The sequence below is a fragment of the Suricata suricatta genome, chromosome 8 (assembly GCF_006229205.1).
Source record: "Suricata suricatta isolate VVHF042 chromosome 8, meerkat_22Aug2017_6uvM2_HiC, whole genome shotgun sequence".
NCBI lineage: Eukaryota > Metazoa > Chordata > Mammalia > Carnivora > Herpestidae > Suricata > Suricata suricatta.
In genome coordinates, this window is record NC_043707.1 from 106,306,171 (window position 1) to 106,320,083 (window position 13,913).

Here is a 13,913-nt window from a genome sequence, read left to right on the forward strand (position 1 = left end):
CGAGGGTGTCATGCTAAGCAAAATAAGTCAGGCAGAAAAGGACACATACCATATGTTTGCATTCATAGGTCTAGCAGGAGAACAGGAGAAACCTAATGGAGGACCAGGGGAAGAGGAAGAGCGAAAGAGAGTTGGGGAGAGAGAGGGATGCAAAACTTGAGAGACTATTGAATACTGAAAACGAACTGAGGGTGGAAGGGAGAGGGGGGAAAAGAGGTGGTGGTGATGGTGGAGGGCACTTGTGGGGAAGAGCACTGGGTGTTGTATGGAAACCAATTTGACAATAAACTATTTTAAAAAATCATAAAAAAATACCCAATGCTCATCCCAGTAAGTGTCTTCCTTAATGTCCCTTACCCATTTAGCCCATTCCCCCACTGACAACTCCTCCAGCAACCTTCAGTTTGTTCTTGGTATTTAAGAATCTCTTATGTTTTGTCTCCCTCATTGTTTTTGCATTATTTTTGCTTCCCTTCCCTTGTGTTCATCTGTTTTGTATCTTAAATTTCTCATATGAGTGAAATCATATGATACTTGCCTTTCTCTGATTAATTTCGCTTAGCATAATACCCTCTGGTTCCATCTACATGGTTGCAAATGACATTATTTCATTCTTTTTGATTGTTGAGTAATACTCCATTGTATTTACATGCCACATCTTCTTTACCCATTCATCTGCCAATGGACATTTGGGGTCTTTCCATACTTTGGTTGTCAGTAGTGCTGCTATAAACATTGGGGTGCATGTGCCCCTTCAACACAGCACACCTGTATCCCTTGGATAAATACTTGTAGTGCAATTGCTGGATTGTAGGGTAGTTCTATTTTTAGTTTTTTGAAGAACTTCCCTATTCCCTACAGTTTTCCACAGTGGCTACACCAGTTTGCATTCCTACCAACAGTGTAAAAGAGATTCTTTTTCTCCTCATCCTTGCCAACATCTGTTCCTGAATTGTTAATGTTAGCCATTCTGACTGGTGTGAGGTGGTATCTCATTGCGGTTTTGATTTGTATTACCCTGACAATGAGTTAAGTTGAGCATCTTTTCATGTATCTGTTAGCCATATGGATGCCTTCTTTGAAGAAGTGTCTATTCATGTCTTCTGCCCATTTCTTCACTAGCTTATTTTTACTATTTTTTTTGGGGGGGCTGTTGAGTTTAATAAGTTCTTTATAGCTTTTGGATACTAACCCTTTACCTGATATGTCTTTTGCAAATATCTTCTCCCATTCCTTTGGTTGCCTTTTAGGTTTGCTGATTGTTCCCTTCGCTGTGCAGAACGTTTTTATTTTGATGAGGTCCCAATAGTTCATTTTTGCTTTTGTTTCCCTTGCCTCTGGAGACGTGTTAAGTAAGAAGTTGCTGCAGCTGAAGTCAAAGAGTTTTTTTTGCCTGCTTTCAACTCGAGGATTTTGATGGTTTCCTGTCTTATGTTTAGGTCTTTCATCCATGTTGAGTTTATTTTGTGTATGGTATAAGAAAGTGGTCCAGGTTCATTTTTCTGCATGTCACTGTCCAGATTTCCCAGCACCATTTGCTGACAAGACTGTCTTTATTTTACTGGATATTCTTTCCTGCTTTGTCAAAGATTAGTTGGCTGTACATTTGTGGATCGTTTCTGGGTTCTCTGTTCTGTTCCATTGATCTGAGTGTCTCTTTTTGTGCCAGTACCATACTGTCTTGATGATTACAGCTTTGTAATACATTTTGAAGTCTGGGATTGTGATGCCTCCAGCTTCAATTTTCTTTTTCAGGTTTGCTTTGGCTATTCAGGGTCTTTTCTAGTTCCATAAAAATTTTAGGATTGATTGTTCTAGCTCTGTGAAGAATGCTGACATTATTTTGATAGAGATTGCAATGAATATGTAGATTGCTTTGGGTAATATTGACACTTTAACAATATTTGTTCTTCAATCCAGGAGCATGGAATATTTTTCCATTTTGTGTGTGTGTGTGTTATCAGTTCTTTCATAAGAACTATAGTTTTCAGTGTGTAGATTTTTCACCTATTTTGTTAAGTCTGTTCCTAGGTATTTTATGGTTTTTGGTGGAATTGTAAATGGGATCGATTCCTTGATTTCTCTTTATTTTGCTTCATTATTTGTGTACAGGAATGCAACTGATTTCTGTGCATTGATTTTTATATATCCTGCAACTTCACTCAATTCATGGATTAGTTCTAACAGTTTTTTGGTGGAATCTTTTGGGTTTTCTATATAGAGTATCATGTTGTCTGTGACCACTTCTCTCTTCTTACCTCACCTGACTTCTTAGTAGCATAAGTCATAGGCACGTCTTCTTAGAAACAGTTTATTATCTTGACTGTAGTGACTTCGCACTCTTCTGATTTTCTTCCTAACTCTAGACCAACCCCTCCTTTGCTCAATATCTAAATTTTAAAAGTGTTCCAGGTTCAGAGTTGGGTCTCCTTGTCTTCTCTGTATTCATTCTCCCAAGGTGAGCTTATCGTATTTCATGGCTTAGCACGCAATTATATGGTGGTGATTCATAAACCTCATCTCTAACTCCGACTTCCAGAACTCCACATGCATATACCTCTTGCCTATTTGGCTTTGCCATTTAGATAACTAGCAGAATTATTAATTTTAACATGGTAAAGCAAATTTTTTATTTCTTTTTAAAAATGTTTATTTAAGAGGGAGAGAGGGAGAGAGAGAGAGAACAAGTGGGGAAGGGTCAGATAGAGGGAGACAGAAAATCTGAAGCAGGCTTCTTGCTGTCAGCACAGACTCTGATGTAGGGCTTGAACCCATGGAACTATGAGGTCATGATCTGTACTGAAGAAAGATGCTCAACTGATGGAACCAACCAGATGCCCCAGAATTTTTTATTTATAACTCAACTCCTCCTACTCAAACTGTTTCTCTTCTAGTCTTCCCCTCCCCTTCCATGCCCTTCCCTTTTTCAGAAATAGAACCACCATTGGGGCACCTGGGTGGCTCAGTTAAGCATCCAGCTTTGGCTCAGGTGATGATCTACCAGTCTGTGAGTTCGAGCCCTGTGTCCAGCTCTGTGCTGACATCTCAGAGCCTGGAGCTTGCTTTGGATTCTGTGTCTCCTTCTCTCTTTACTCCCTCCTGCCTCTTTCTCTCAAAAATGAATAAATGTTACTGTAGAGATGGTCGTTCTATTTCTGTTTTTAATGTAAAGAAAAATTTTTTAACATTTTCCCTCTCTTTTTCCCTAACAATTACATCCAAATCCATCATTAAACAGCCCCACCAACTTTACCTCCAAATCTGTATTTGTAATTTCAACTTTACCGCCAAATCTATTTTCGTAATCTTGTTACACTTGTCTGCCACTCAATACTAAGCCACCATCATCTTGCTTGATCTCTTGTGGTCATTTCCTGACAGGCCTCTCAGCATCTTATAATTTCTAGTCTTCCCCACCCTTTTTGACTACTTTCTGCACAGCAACCCAGAGTGATCATTTTAAGATATGAGTCTGATTACTCTTTTGCTTAAAATTCTTTTAAGAGTTTCCATTCTGCACTTAAGGTAAAGAATTTGGATTTTATTCTAACTTGCAAAACTCTCTTTAATCTGGTCTTGGTCAACATTTTTTTTTTAAGTTTATTTATTTTGAGAGACCGAGCAGAGGAGGGGCAGAGAGAGGGAGAGAGAGAATCCCAGGTAGGCTCCGTGCTATCAGAGCAGAGCCCAAGGCAGGGCTCGAACTCATGAACCATGAGATCACGACCTGAGCTGAAACCAAGAGTTGGATGTTTAACCAACTGAGCCACCCAGGTGCTCCAGTCTTGGTCTACTTTGTACACCTCATTTCTTGTCCTCTCCCCTCCCTCCTACTACATTCAACCCTACTAACCTTTTTGTATCTCAGATAAGTGAGACTTACTCCTGCCTCAGGGCCCTTGCAATAGCTGTTCTTTCTGATCTTTGCATCCTTGGTTCCTTTTTGTCATTCAGTTCTCTGCACAGATGCCACCTCTTCAGGTCTTCTCTTAAACACTCAATCCAAAGTAGCCATCCGAGGATATATATATATATATACACATACATATTGCCTCAGTTTAATTTTCTATAATCTGCTTCTGTATTTTCTTTTTCTTTCCCACCTTGTCTATCTCCTCCCATAGAATTTAAGTTCTCTGAAAATCATTGCTTAAGACTTTAGTGTGTGATAATGGATAGACATTAGACAATGGATGCCTAATAAATATTAACAGATGAAAGTCTTTACTTATCTGAAAAATGTAATGTCTTTACTTATCTGCACTTGATCTTAGCCAAAAGGCTGAGAAGTGATTGTCTTTACTTATCTGAAAAATGTTTTTAATCATGGGTAGATTCCTAAATGCAACTAACTAAAAGCAACAGTTTTTGTATCTTGGGAATAGGAAAAGAGCCTGCAGAAGTTATATTACTTTCCTGAAGTTGCAGCACTGTTCAGGAACAAAGGCTGAAATGGGTTCCAATCAGTCTACTCTAGAGCCACCAGGAGAATTCTTATGTTAGAGAACTGCAGCTGGAAGAGATTGTTAATACTACTTGGTTCAACTGGGATTTCTGCAGATGTAGGAATTCCCTGTATAACATTTTTCAGAAAGGGCCATTGAGATTCTGTGTGATTTTTCAGTCAGAGGGAGCTAGCATCTTCCTTTGAGATAGCCTATTTTATTGTTGGGCAGCTTTAAAGTTTAGAGGGTTATCTTTGTGGTGGATATTATGGTAGGACCAGGAATGTGGACATGAATAAGAAGATATGGTTTTACCCTCAAGAGTTCATAATTCCAATATGTAATGGTGGAATAAGAGAGACACATATATACTATACTTTAATGCTTTTAACTGACATTTAATATAATAACATTGTAGTATTATATTTGAGTTATCCCCATTTACTCCTTCCCCTAACTCCTGGTAACCATTGTTTTAGTTTCTGTCTTTGTGAATTTGACTATTATAGGTACCTCGTATAAGTAGAATCATACCAAAAAAAAAAAAAGTAGAATCCTACAATATTTAACCTTTTGTGTCTGGCTTATTTTTCATAGAATATTTTGAAGTTTCATCCATGTTGTAGCATATTCAGACTTTCCTTCCTTTTTAAGGCATGTATATACTACCCTTTGTTTATCCATTGTTCAATGGACATTGACAAGAATATTTTATTTTAAAATTTTTATTTATTTATTTTGAGGGAGAGAGGAGAGAGAGAGAGAGAGAGAGAGAGAGAGTGAGAGCGAGCCAAGCGGGGTAGGGAGAGAGAGAGAGAGAGAGAGTGAGAGAGTGAGAGTGAGTCAGTCAGTCCCAGGTAGGCTCCATCCTGTCGATGAATCATGAGATCATGACCAGAGCCGACATCAGGAGTCAGATGCCTGGTTGGCTGAGCCACCTAAGAGCCCCAGTATGAATATTTTAAAGTTTTCATGTATCTAGCAAAATGTCTGACATGTAGTAGGTACTCTGAATATCTGAAAGGAAAAAATTAATGAGAGAAAGGCAAAGACAAGTTTTTTCTGAGGAAATGACAGGTTCGTTGGGCTCTGATAGATTTTGTTAGGCAGAAAAGTGATGGTCTTACTGGAGCTTAGTAAATACCATAGCTCAGTACTAGTTACTCTGCATAGGATCTGACAATGAGTTAACATTTTTGTCTCGAAGAAGCCATAGTCTGTTGAGGGCAATAGGAATAAGAAAACTGCTTTGAATTAAACTAAAATAATAGGAGAAATTCAAACAATGGGAAAGAAATATCTTGTTGAGAGGATATACAAAGGTGTCCTTCATGGAAAAAGCTGCATTGCAGTGTATCTGGAAGAAGGGAATAGGTTTGGGCCTGTAGAAAGTAGGAGGGGCGGTTGCAGGATTAGGTAACAATAGGAACAGAGATAAACTGGTGAAAAATTATAGTGCCCTGTTCTTGAAAGAAGCAGTCCCATTTGGCTACAGAGTAGAGTCCATAAAGAGGAACCAAGTGGTAGGGTATGGAAGGATTGGAAGAGGGTCATGTTGAAGAGGCCCTTGAAGTCTAAAATTTGGAGTTTGCATTTATTTTAATTTATTATTTTATTTTATTTTAGAGAGAGAGTGAGTAGAAAGAAGAGCAGAGGGAGAGAAAAAAAGAATACTAAGCAGGCTCCATAGTCAGTGTAGAGTCTGATACGGGGCTCAATTCCACAACCCTGGGATCATGACCTGAGCTGAAATCAAGAGTTGAATGCTCAGTGAACAGACTGAGCCATCCAGGTGCGCCTGCATTTACTATCGTAGGTAGGCAGAGGGAACCATTGCATTTTTAAAGCAATTATATGATCAGACTATATTTGAATAGAAAGAATAAAAGAGGATAGATACTAGCAAAGAATTAGGATATTATAAAATGTCAGGGTGCCTGGCTGACTCAGTTGGTGGAGTATATGACTCTTGATTTCAGGGTTGTAAGTTCAAGCCCCACATTGGGCATAGAACTTACTTAAAAACAAAACAAAAAACCTTAAAATATTATCAGTTGAGAGGTAATGGTGGTCCAGAATAGAATTTATTCTTTAATCATTAAATATTTATTGAGTGCTCACAATGTCCTATTCTAGGAAAAGGAAATGATGAGCATTTCCTACCTATATGTGGTCTCCTATCTATATAGTGTTTATATTTGGAGGTAGAGATAGGAGTAGGGGAGAGGAGACAAAATAAACACATAAAAAAAAATAACTTCACAGCATGTAAAATGCTACATAGGAAATACACAGGGTTATGTGATAGAGAATATAGGGAAAGGGAATTTAAGATAGTCTTGAGAATGAGGGCTTGTGACCTCTGAACAGAACATTAGGGAACAGAAAATGCAAAGGCACTGATTTTTGGAAAGATTTGGTGGATCCAGTTAATAAAAGACTGCTGTGACTGGCTTACAGTGTGAACCACAGAGTGGTGGGAGATAAAGTTGAAAGTGGAAAGGAGACAGATGCACAGAGCCTAGTGAGCATGGTAAGGAATTTTCTTTCTTTTCTTTCTTTCTTTCTTTCTTTCTTTCTTTCTTTCTTTCTTTCTTTCTTTCTTTCTTTCTTTCTTTCTCTCTCTCTCTCTCTCTCTCTCTCTCTCTCTCTTTCTCTTTCTTTCTCTCTCTCTCTCTTTCTTTCTCTCTTTCTCTTTCTCTCTCTCTCTCTCTCTCTCTCTCTCTCTTTCTTTCATCTTGAAAGAGAAAAAGAGACTATGTGTGGGAGTAAGGAGAGGGGCAGAGAGAGAGAGAGAAGCCCAAGCAGGGTCCATGTTGTCAGCACAGAGCCTGATGCAAGGCTTAATCCCATCAACTGTGAGATTATGACCTGAGCCACCCAGGCACCCCTAATTTTATTTCTAAGTGCCAAAAAAAACCCCACAAAAAACCAAACCCAAAAAAGGTTTTTTAAGCAGGGGAATGATATAATGGAAAGATGGAATACACTATTAGCTGGGATAGTGGCTCAAGAAAGGAGTTGAGGAATCAAAGTAACAGGCATATGGAGCTAAGAGCATAAGGGATTTAATAATAGAGTCGGTATGAGGTTGAGGAGGAGTGAAAGATGACTGGTTTGAGCCTGTTGGGCTTAGAATGAATGTGCCATTTATAGAAATAGGCAAGTCAGAAGCCTATTTGTATATAGAACAGGGGAAAGATGTTGATTTTTAGTTCCAGAACTTCCAGGTAAAAATGTATCTAGAGCTAGAAATGTAAGTTTAATGCTTTGAGAAGAACATAGACCTAGAAAAAGATTCAGGCACCATCTACATAGGATAAATGGGATTTTAAGGCAAGACTATATATAGGGAAGAAAAGGTAGAGGCTGAAGACAAATATTTTTAGAGACTGTGTTTAGCAACAGGAAGGAACAGAGGAAGAAAGTCTAAGAGGTTGAGAGAAAAGCATAATGTCATAGGGGTGCCTAGGTAGTTCAGTTGGTTAAATGTCTGATTCTTAATCTCAGATCAGGTCAGGATCTCACAGTTCATGAGTTGGAGCCCCACAGTGGGCACTATGATGACAGAATAGAGCCTGATTGGGATTGTCTCTTCCTTTGTCTGCCCCTCCCCTGCTTACTCTTTTTCAAAATAAGTAAATAAAAAATTTATAACTGTAATGTCATATAAGTAATGGGAGGGCAAAATATTAAAAACAAATGGGTAGGGGGAGAAGGAAGGGAGAGTAGAAATCTCAAGTCACTGCAAAGAATCTGAGCATGGGGTGGAGGGTGGAGGCAGGTAGAGTTTGAATTTAGTAAAAGCCATTGGTGACCTTCAAATGAGAGTGAAATCAGACTGTAAAGGGTAGGTGATAAGGAAATAGAAGTTTTCCAATTTAGTAGCCATTTTTTAAATTGTAAATAGTTTTCATTGTAGAAAATCTGGATAGTTAAATCTTTAGGAATTTGCTATATGCCAGGCATTAGGCCAGGTGGTAGAATACAAGAAGGAAGAGCATGATTCTTCTATTTAAGAAGAGTACAGTAAGGGAAACAGATATAATTAAAAATTCACCATTATTTAGTTAATGTCTTTACTTTCTTCCCTCTCTGCACAGAGTCCATGATCTATTATTAAAATTAACCTTATGGATATATCCTCAATAAACTTGCATCTCCATCCCTCCATTGTAGTCCACTAACTGTATTCCTACACTTGTTAAGTTCAACCCTATATTCCTTGCCTATACCTGAGTAGCTAAATGTGGAGAAAAGCACACGATGCTCACTGGCTTCACATAAAATTTGTGACTACTAATCTTAAGTGGGCATTTAGTATTGCTTAGCTGAATTTCTGCACCTCTGCAATCTATTTGCTTTCTCATTTTCCTGTGTGGTTTTTTTTTTTTTTTTTGAGAGAGAGGGTGAAAGTGAGTGAGAGGGGAGGGGAGGAGGGAGAGATAAAGGGATGTAGGGAGAGAGAGACAAGTGGGGTGCACACGAAGCAGAGCTGGAATACACCGAGAGTGGGGCTCAAACTCATGAACCATAAGATCATGCCCTGAGCTGAAGTCCAGTTCTTAACCGACTGCTCCCCAAGATGACAATTTCAGATATCCTTTTTTTTCCTTTAAACAACTCATCTTCCCCTTCTACCTAAGGAAATTGTTTCCTGTTTTACTGGTAACATTGAAGTAGTCAGAAGATATCTAACTCCCCATTCATCCTCTGCCACAGCTATCGACATGTTTGCACCTGGATGTGAATACCCCCCCCCCCCCCCCCCCCCGTTCCAGTGGATGACTATTCAAGTTTTGTCCAAGATCTATCTCACTGCTGTAGGCCAGATCCCATCCCATCCTTCTATTCTTCTCAAGGACATACCTTAGGAATTATCTTATCCTTTCTTTTGGTGATCATCAGTTTTTGTCTCTCTACTGAGCCATTCTCATCAGCATATAAATATGTGATACTATCTCCCATTTAAAAATAATAAAGAAGGAAAATTCCCTTGACTATATCCCTTTCCAGATACTTCCCTATTTCTCTGCTCCCTGTTTACAGCAGTTATCCTCAAGACCGTTGTCTGTAGGCATTTCTTTTTCTTCTTCTTTCATTCTCTTTAATCCATTCTAGTCAGGCTTTCACCCTTACCATTTCATTGCAACCATTTTGTACAGATCACTTAATAATCTCTACTTGATAAAGTCCTGAGATCATTCACCTTGTAGATCATTTTCTCTTTGTTGAATGCTTTCATAAAAATATACCAGGCTGGGGTGCCTAGTGGCTCAGTACATTAAGCATCTGACACTTGGGTTCGGCTTGCTCATGATCTCGTTTGCTGGTTTATGTTGATAGTGTGGGGGCCTGCTTGAGATATTCTCTCTCTCTCTCTCTCTCTCTCTCCCCCCCCCCACACACACACACACACAGTCACACTCTCTCTTTCAAAAAAAAATATATATCATGTTCTTAGTTCTCCTTTTACTTTATTATTTATCTTGGTTTCCTTTGCTGGTTCTTCCTCATCTTCCTAACTGCTAACCATTGGTGAACCCCAGGACTTAGACCTTAGATCTCTTTTCTTATTCAACTGTACTAATTTCAGATAACATCTATAGGCTGACAGCACTTGATTTATAACTCTAGTCCAGACTTTCTCCTGAACTTTAGATTCTTCAAATAGGCTGCTGGATTGTTTACTCTTGTACACATTCATTAGGCATTTCAATCTTAACATGTCTAAAAGAAAAATATTTTTTCCCCTATAAACACATTCTTTTTATACAGCCTTCTTCATTTCAATAAATAACAATTCCATTCTTCTAACTGCTTAAGATAAAAAACTTGAAATCATCTTTATATTCTCTCTCTTCTACCCACCCATGTCCATGTCACAGCATGTTTGATAGGCTGTCTCTTCAAAATATATTCAGAATCCCACCATTTCTCACTATATCCTCTTTGTTCAGGATGCCATCTCTCTTGCCTAGATTATTTTAATAGTCTCCCAACTGATCTTTCTACTTCTACCCCTGCTTATTTTGAATAGTCTCTTCTCAACCCAGCAGCTAGAGTGAGCCTCTTAACATACATGAGGGATGATATCTGGCTCAGAATCCTCTTGTGTCTTCCCATCTTACACAGTAAAGGTCAATGCCCTTAAGATGGCTTACAGGTTGTTACATGATAGGAGCTCCTTTTATATCTCTTACTTCTCTCCTACTAGTGTTCTCCCTTTTGTTCACTCAGCCCCAGCATCACTAGCCTCCTTGCTGTTCCTTGAACATGCCAAGCATGCTTCTACCTCAGGGGCTTTGCATTTGCTATTCCCTCTGCTTGAAAAAACTTTTCCCCTAGATACCTGCTGTGCTAGTTCCCTCACTTCGTTTAGGACTCTGCTTAAATGTCATCTGAACAGAATGGTTTTCTTTGTGCAACATATATAAAAGAGCAATCCCTGCACCCCCAGAACTATCTCTCCTTTACTCTGCTTTATTTTTTTCCATAGGACCTATTACCATTTGATATATCTAGTTGTTTATTGTTATGTTCTATCTTAATATCTTTTTAAATTTTTAAATGGTTTTTATTTATTTTTGAGAGACAGAGAGAGAATGTGCGAACAGGGAAGTGTCAGAGAGAGAGAGGGAGGTACAGGATCCGAAGACAGGCTCCAGGCTCTGAGCTAGCTGTCAGCACAGAGCCTGATGTAGGGCTTGAACCCACAAACCGTGAGATCATGTCCTGAGCCGAAGCCAGACGCTCAATCGACTGAGCCACCCAGGCGCCCCTCTATCTTAATATCTTTTTTTTCCTATCTTAATATCTTAATGAGAGATTCTTCATCTTCTTTATTAACTTAAAGATAAAAATAGGTTCCTTATGCTCCTAAATTGGAAGTCTGGGTTGTCCATCACTCTATATATACTGTACCTCATATAGTTCCTGGCACAAAGCAGATATTCAAAGTAAAATTTTTTTTGAATGAGTGAGTGCCTTTTTACTTTTCTCTAGCAGAAGGACCAGGTTCCATTTACTGTGAGTATATGTGTGGGTGTGCACACTTGTAGTAACTACATAAGATTAGGTGGACCTTCTGACATATATTTTGTAGGAATAGTTCTCCATCCATCTAAATCTTGACTTTCTATAAGCATTATTAAATCAATCCATAGATTCAAACCTACTGTGTTTGACCTTTCACAAATCCCAATGCCTCATTTATTATGTGTGATAGCATGGCGGAAAGAGATGTAGAGACATATTTCCCCCCCATTAAGTCTGCATGCTGTTATAAGAAGAGTTGAGTGGGAATGGTTTAGTGTTTTGCTTGATAGAATGAATCAACCTGCTGTGGTTTGATTATACTGTGTGGGACTTGGAAAACACTGCCATTTTCAGCTTTGGTTATAAATTATCTTTAAGGGACCACTGGATATGACTCAGTAAACAAGAGTGGTCTAAATTATTTAAGTATCAAATTACCCCATTCTAATATAAATGACTCTTCAACAGCTATACCTTATAAAACAGCTGAATGACAGTTGGATCATTTACTTATTTTGATGGTCTAAATAAATAGTCATTTCCAAGAATTATAAGCAAATATAAAAGACAAAATAATGTAAGGTGCTAAATTAAACTACTCAGTTATAAATCATTCAAGGAGCTTAATTATGTTTGTGCATTCACAGTAAAACCACGAATGTGTTGGCAATTCTGTGTGACAAATGTTTATCATCCCCCTTTATACAGGGATGGCTTCTGCTTTCCTCCACAGACACACAAACACATCTTTAGGTCCTAAAGAGATTATCCCTGTTCTTCCTGAATAAATATTTATTGAATTTAAATTTAAAAATTCATTCAGAAAATAAACAAAAGATATAATTTACTTTTATTTTAGTTATTTTTCTTAAGTGTCTATTTTTGTTAAATTTGTTGATACTGAATACTGGTCAGGTATATTGACCTTCAGTAACCAAGATATTTTTTAGACAAAAGAAATAGTTGTTAAAATGATAAGATATTGTATATACTTTTACACACATAAATAAATGGAAATATATGTGAAAGCAGTATTTTGATAGAATTTTTGGAAAAAAATCTACAGTTGTTGTTTTGTTCACAGGAAGGGAGGCAATAATAAGTTAATAAAGATCTATCATCGAGATGGTAAATACGGCTTTTCTGATCCTCTGACATTTAATTCTGTGGTGGAGCTCATTAACCACTATCATCATGAATCTCTTGCTCAGTATAATCCCAAACTTGATGTGAAGCTTATGTACCCAGTGTCCAGATACCAACAGGTATGATTACAGAAGTTCTTGATAGCTGTTCAACAAGTCATTTTTAACATCATTTCATTTTAATTTACCAGGCTTATCAGTTAAAAAAAAAGAAAAGAAAAAGAAATCTAGTCGTTTTAAATTTCCTACTTAAGATGTAAGAAATTTTTGGAACTTATTCTATGGCTGCTATTTCTTAATAGCTTATTACATGTACTTATTAACTTTATATAAAAATCCTTCTGTTTATGTTTCCTATTTATACTTTATTTCTTAATTTTTAAAGTATTAACATTTTGATGTGATCTAAAGGCTGATAATAGTGTTAACAAAAGAATTTAGTGCTTTTGGATACTTGATATTAATACAGTGACTTAAACTTAAAGAATAAATGCAATTTAAAAATAAATAGATGTGGAAAAATTTATGTGTCAGAATTCTTAATATTCTTTCTTTCTTTCTTTCTTTTTTAAACTGTATAGGATCAATTGGTAAAAGAAGATAACATTGATGCAGTAGGTAAAAAACTCCAAGAGTACCACTCTCAGTATCAGGAAAAGAGTAAGGAGTATGACAGGCTATATGAAGAATATACCAGAACATCACAGGTTAGTATATTTTTGTTGGTTAGCCCAGCAAGTATGCAATGTTATAGTTACATTAGATTTTCTATAATTCACCTGACAATCTTTAGCTCTCTTAATATCTTGAACAATCTTTTTGAGACTTTGGTGATACAAATTCTTCTCTCATTTGTAAATCATTTTTTTTATTGGTTAAGTGCATAATGTTTTTTGTTAGTATTAACTAGGATAAAGTTCAACCACAAGTGATAAAAAATAACAAAATAGCAAAGCCTTCAGATATAAGTTTATTTTTCTTTCATGTATAGGCAGTGCCAAGGATATTATTCCAACTCCACAGTTGCTAGGGTTTAGAGTTCTTCTGTTTTGATGCTTTGCTATCTGTAGAAGTTGGCTTACTCCAGTATCAGCCATCACAACAATATTCTAACAAACAAGAAGGAAGAATAGAAAGAGAAAGGAAAGTTTCCTGGTTTTTTTTCTCATTTTAAAAAATTTTTTTCCATAATATTTTATTGTCAAATTGTTTTCCATACAACACCCAGTGCTCTTCCCCTTAAGTGCCCTCCACCATCACCACCACCTCTCTTCCCCCCTCCCCC

At 37.4% G+C, this 13,913-nt stretch overlaps 1 protein-coding gene across 3 annotated transcripts in view; it reads left to right on the plus strand.

The window, feature by feature from the left end:
* Positions 1–13,913, plus strand: part of LOC115300330 (phosphatidylinositol 3-kinase regulatory subunit gamma) — a 131,468-nt gene that overhangs the window by 83,984 nt on the left and 33,571 nt on the right. For all 3 annotated transcript variants that reach the window (XM_029950010.1, XM_029950011.1, XM_029950012.1), the window contains 2 exons: positions 12,568–12,748; positions 13,210–13,335. In XM_029950010.1, the coding sequence (XP_029805870.1) occupies positions 12,568–12,748; positions 13,210–13,335 (307 nt within the window). The remainder of the gene's footprint in view (positions 1–12,567; positions 12,749–13,209; positions 13,336–13,913) is intronic.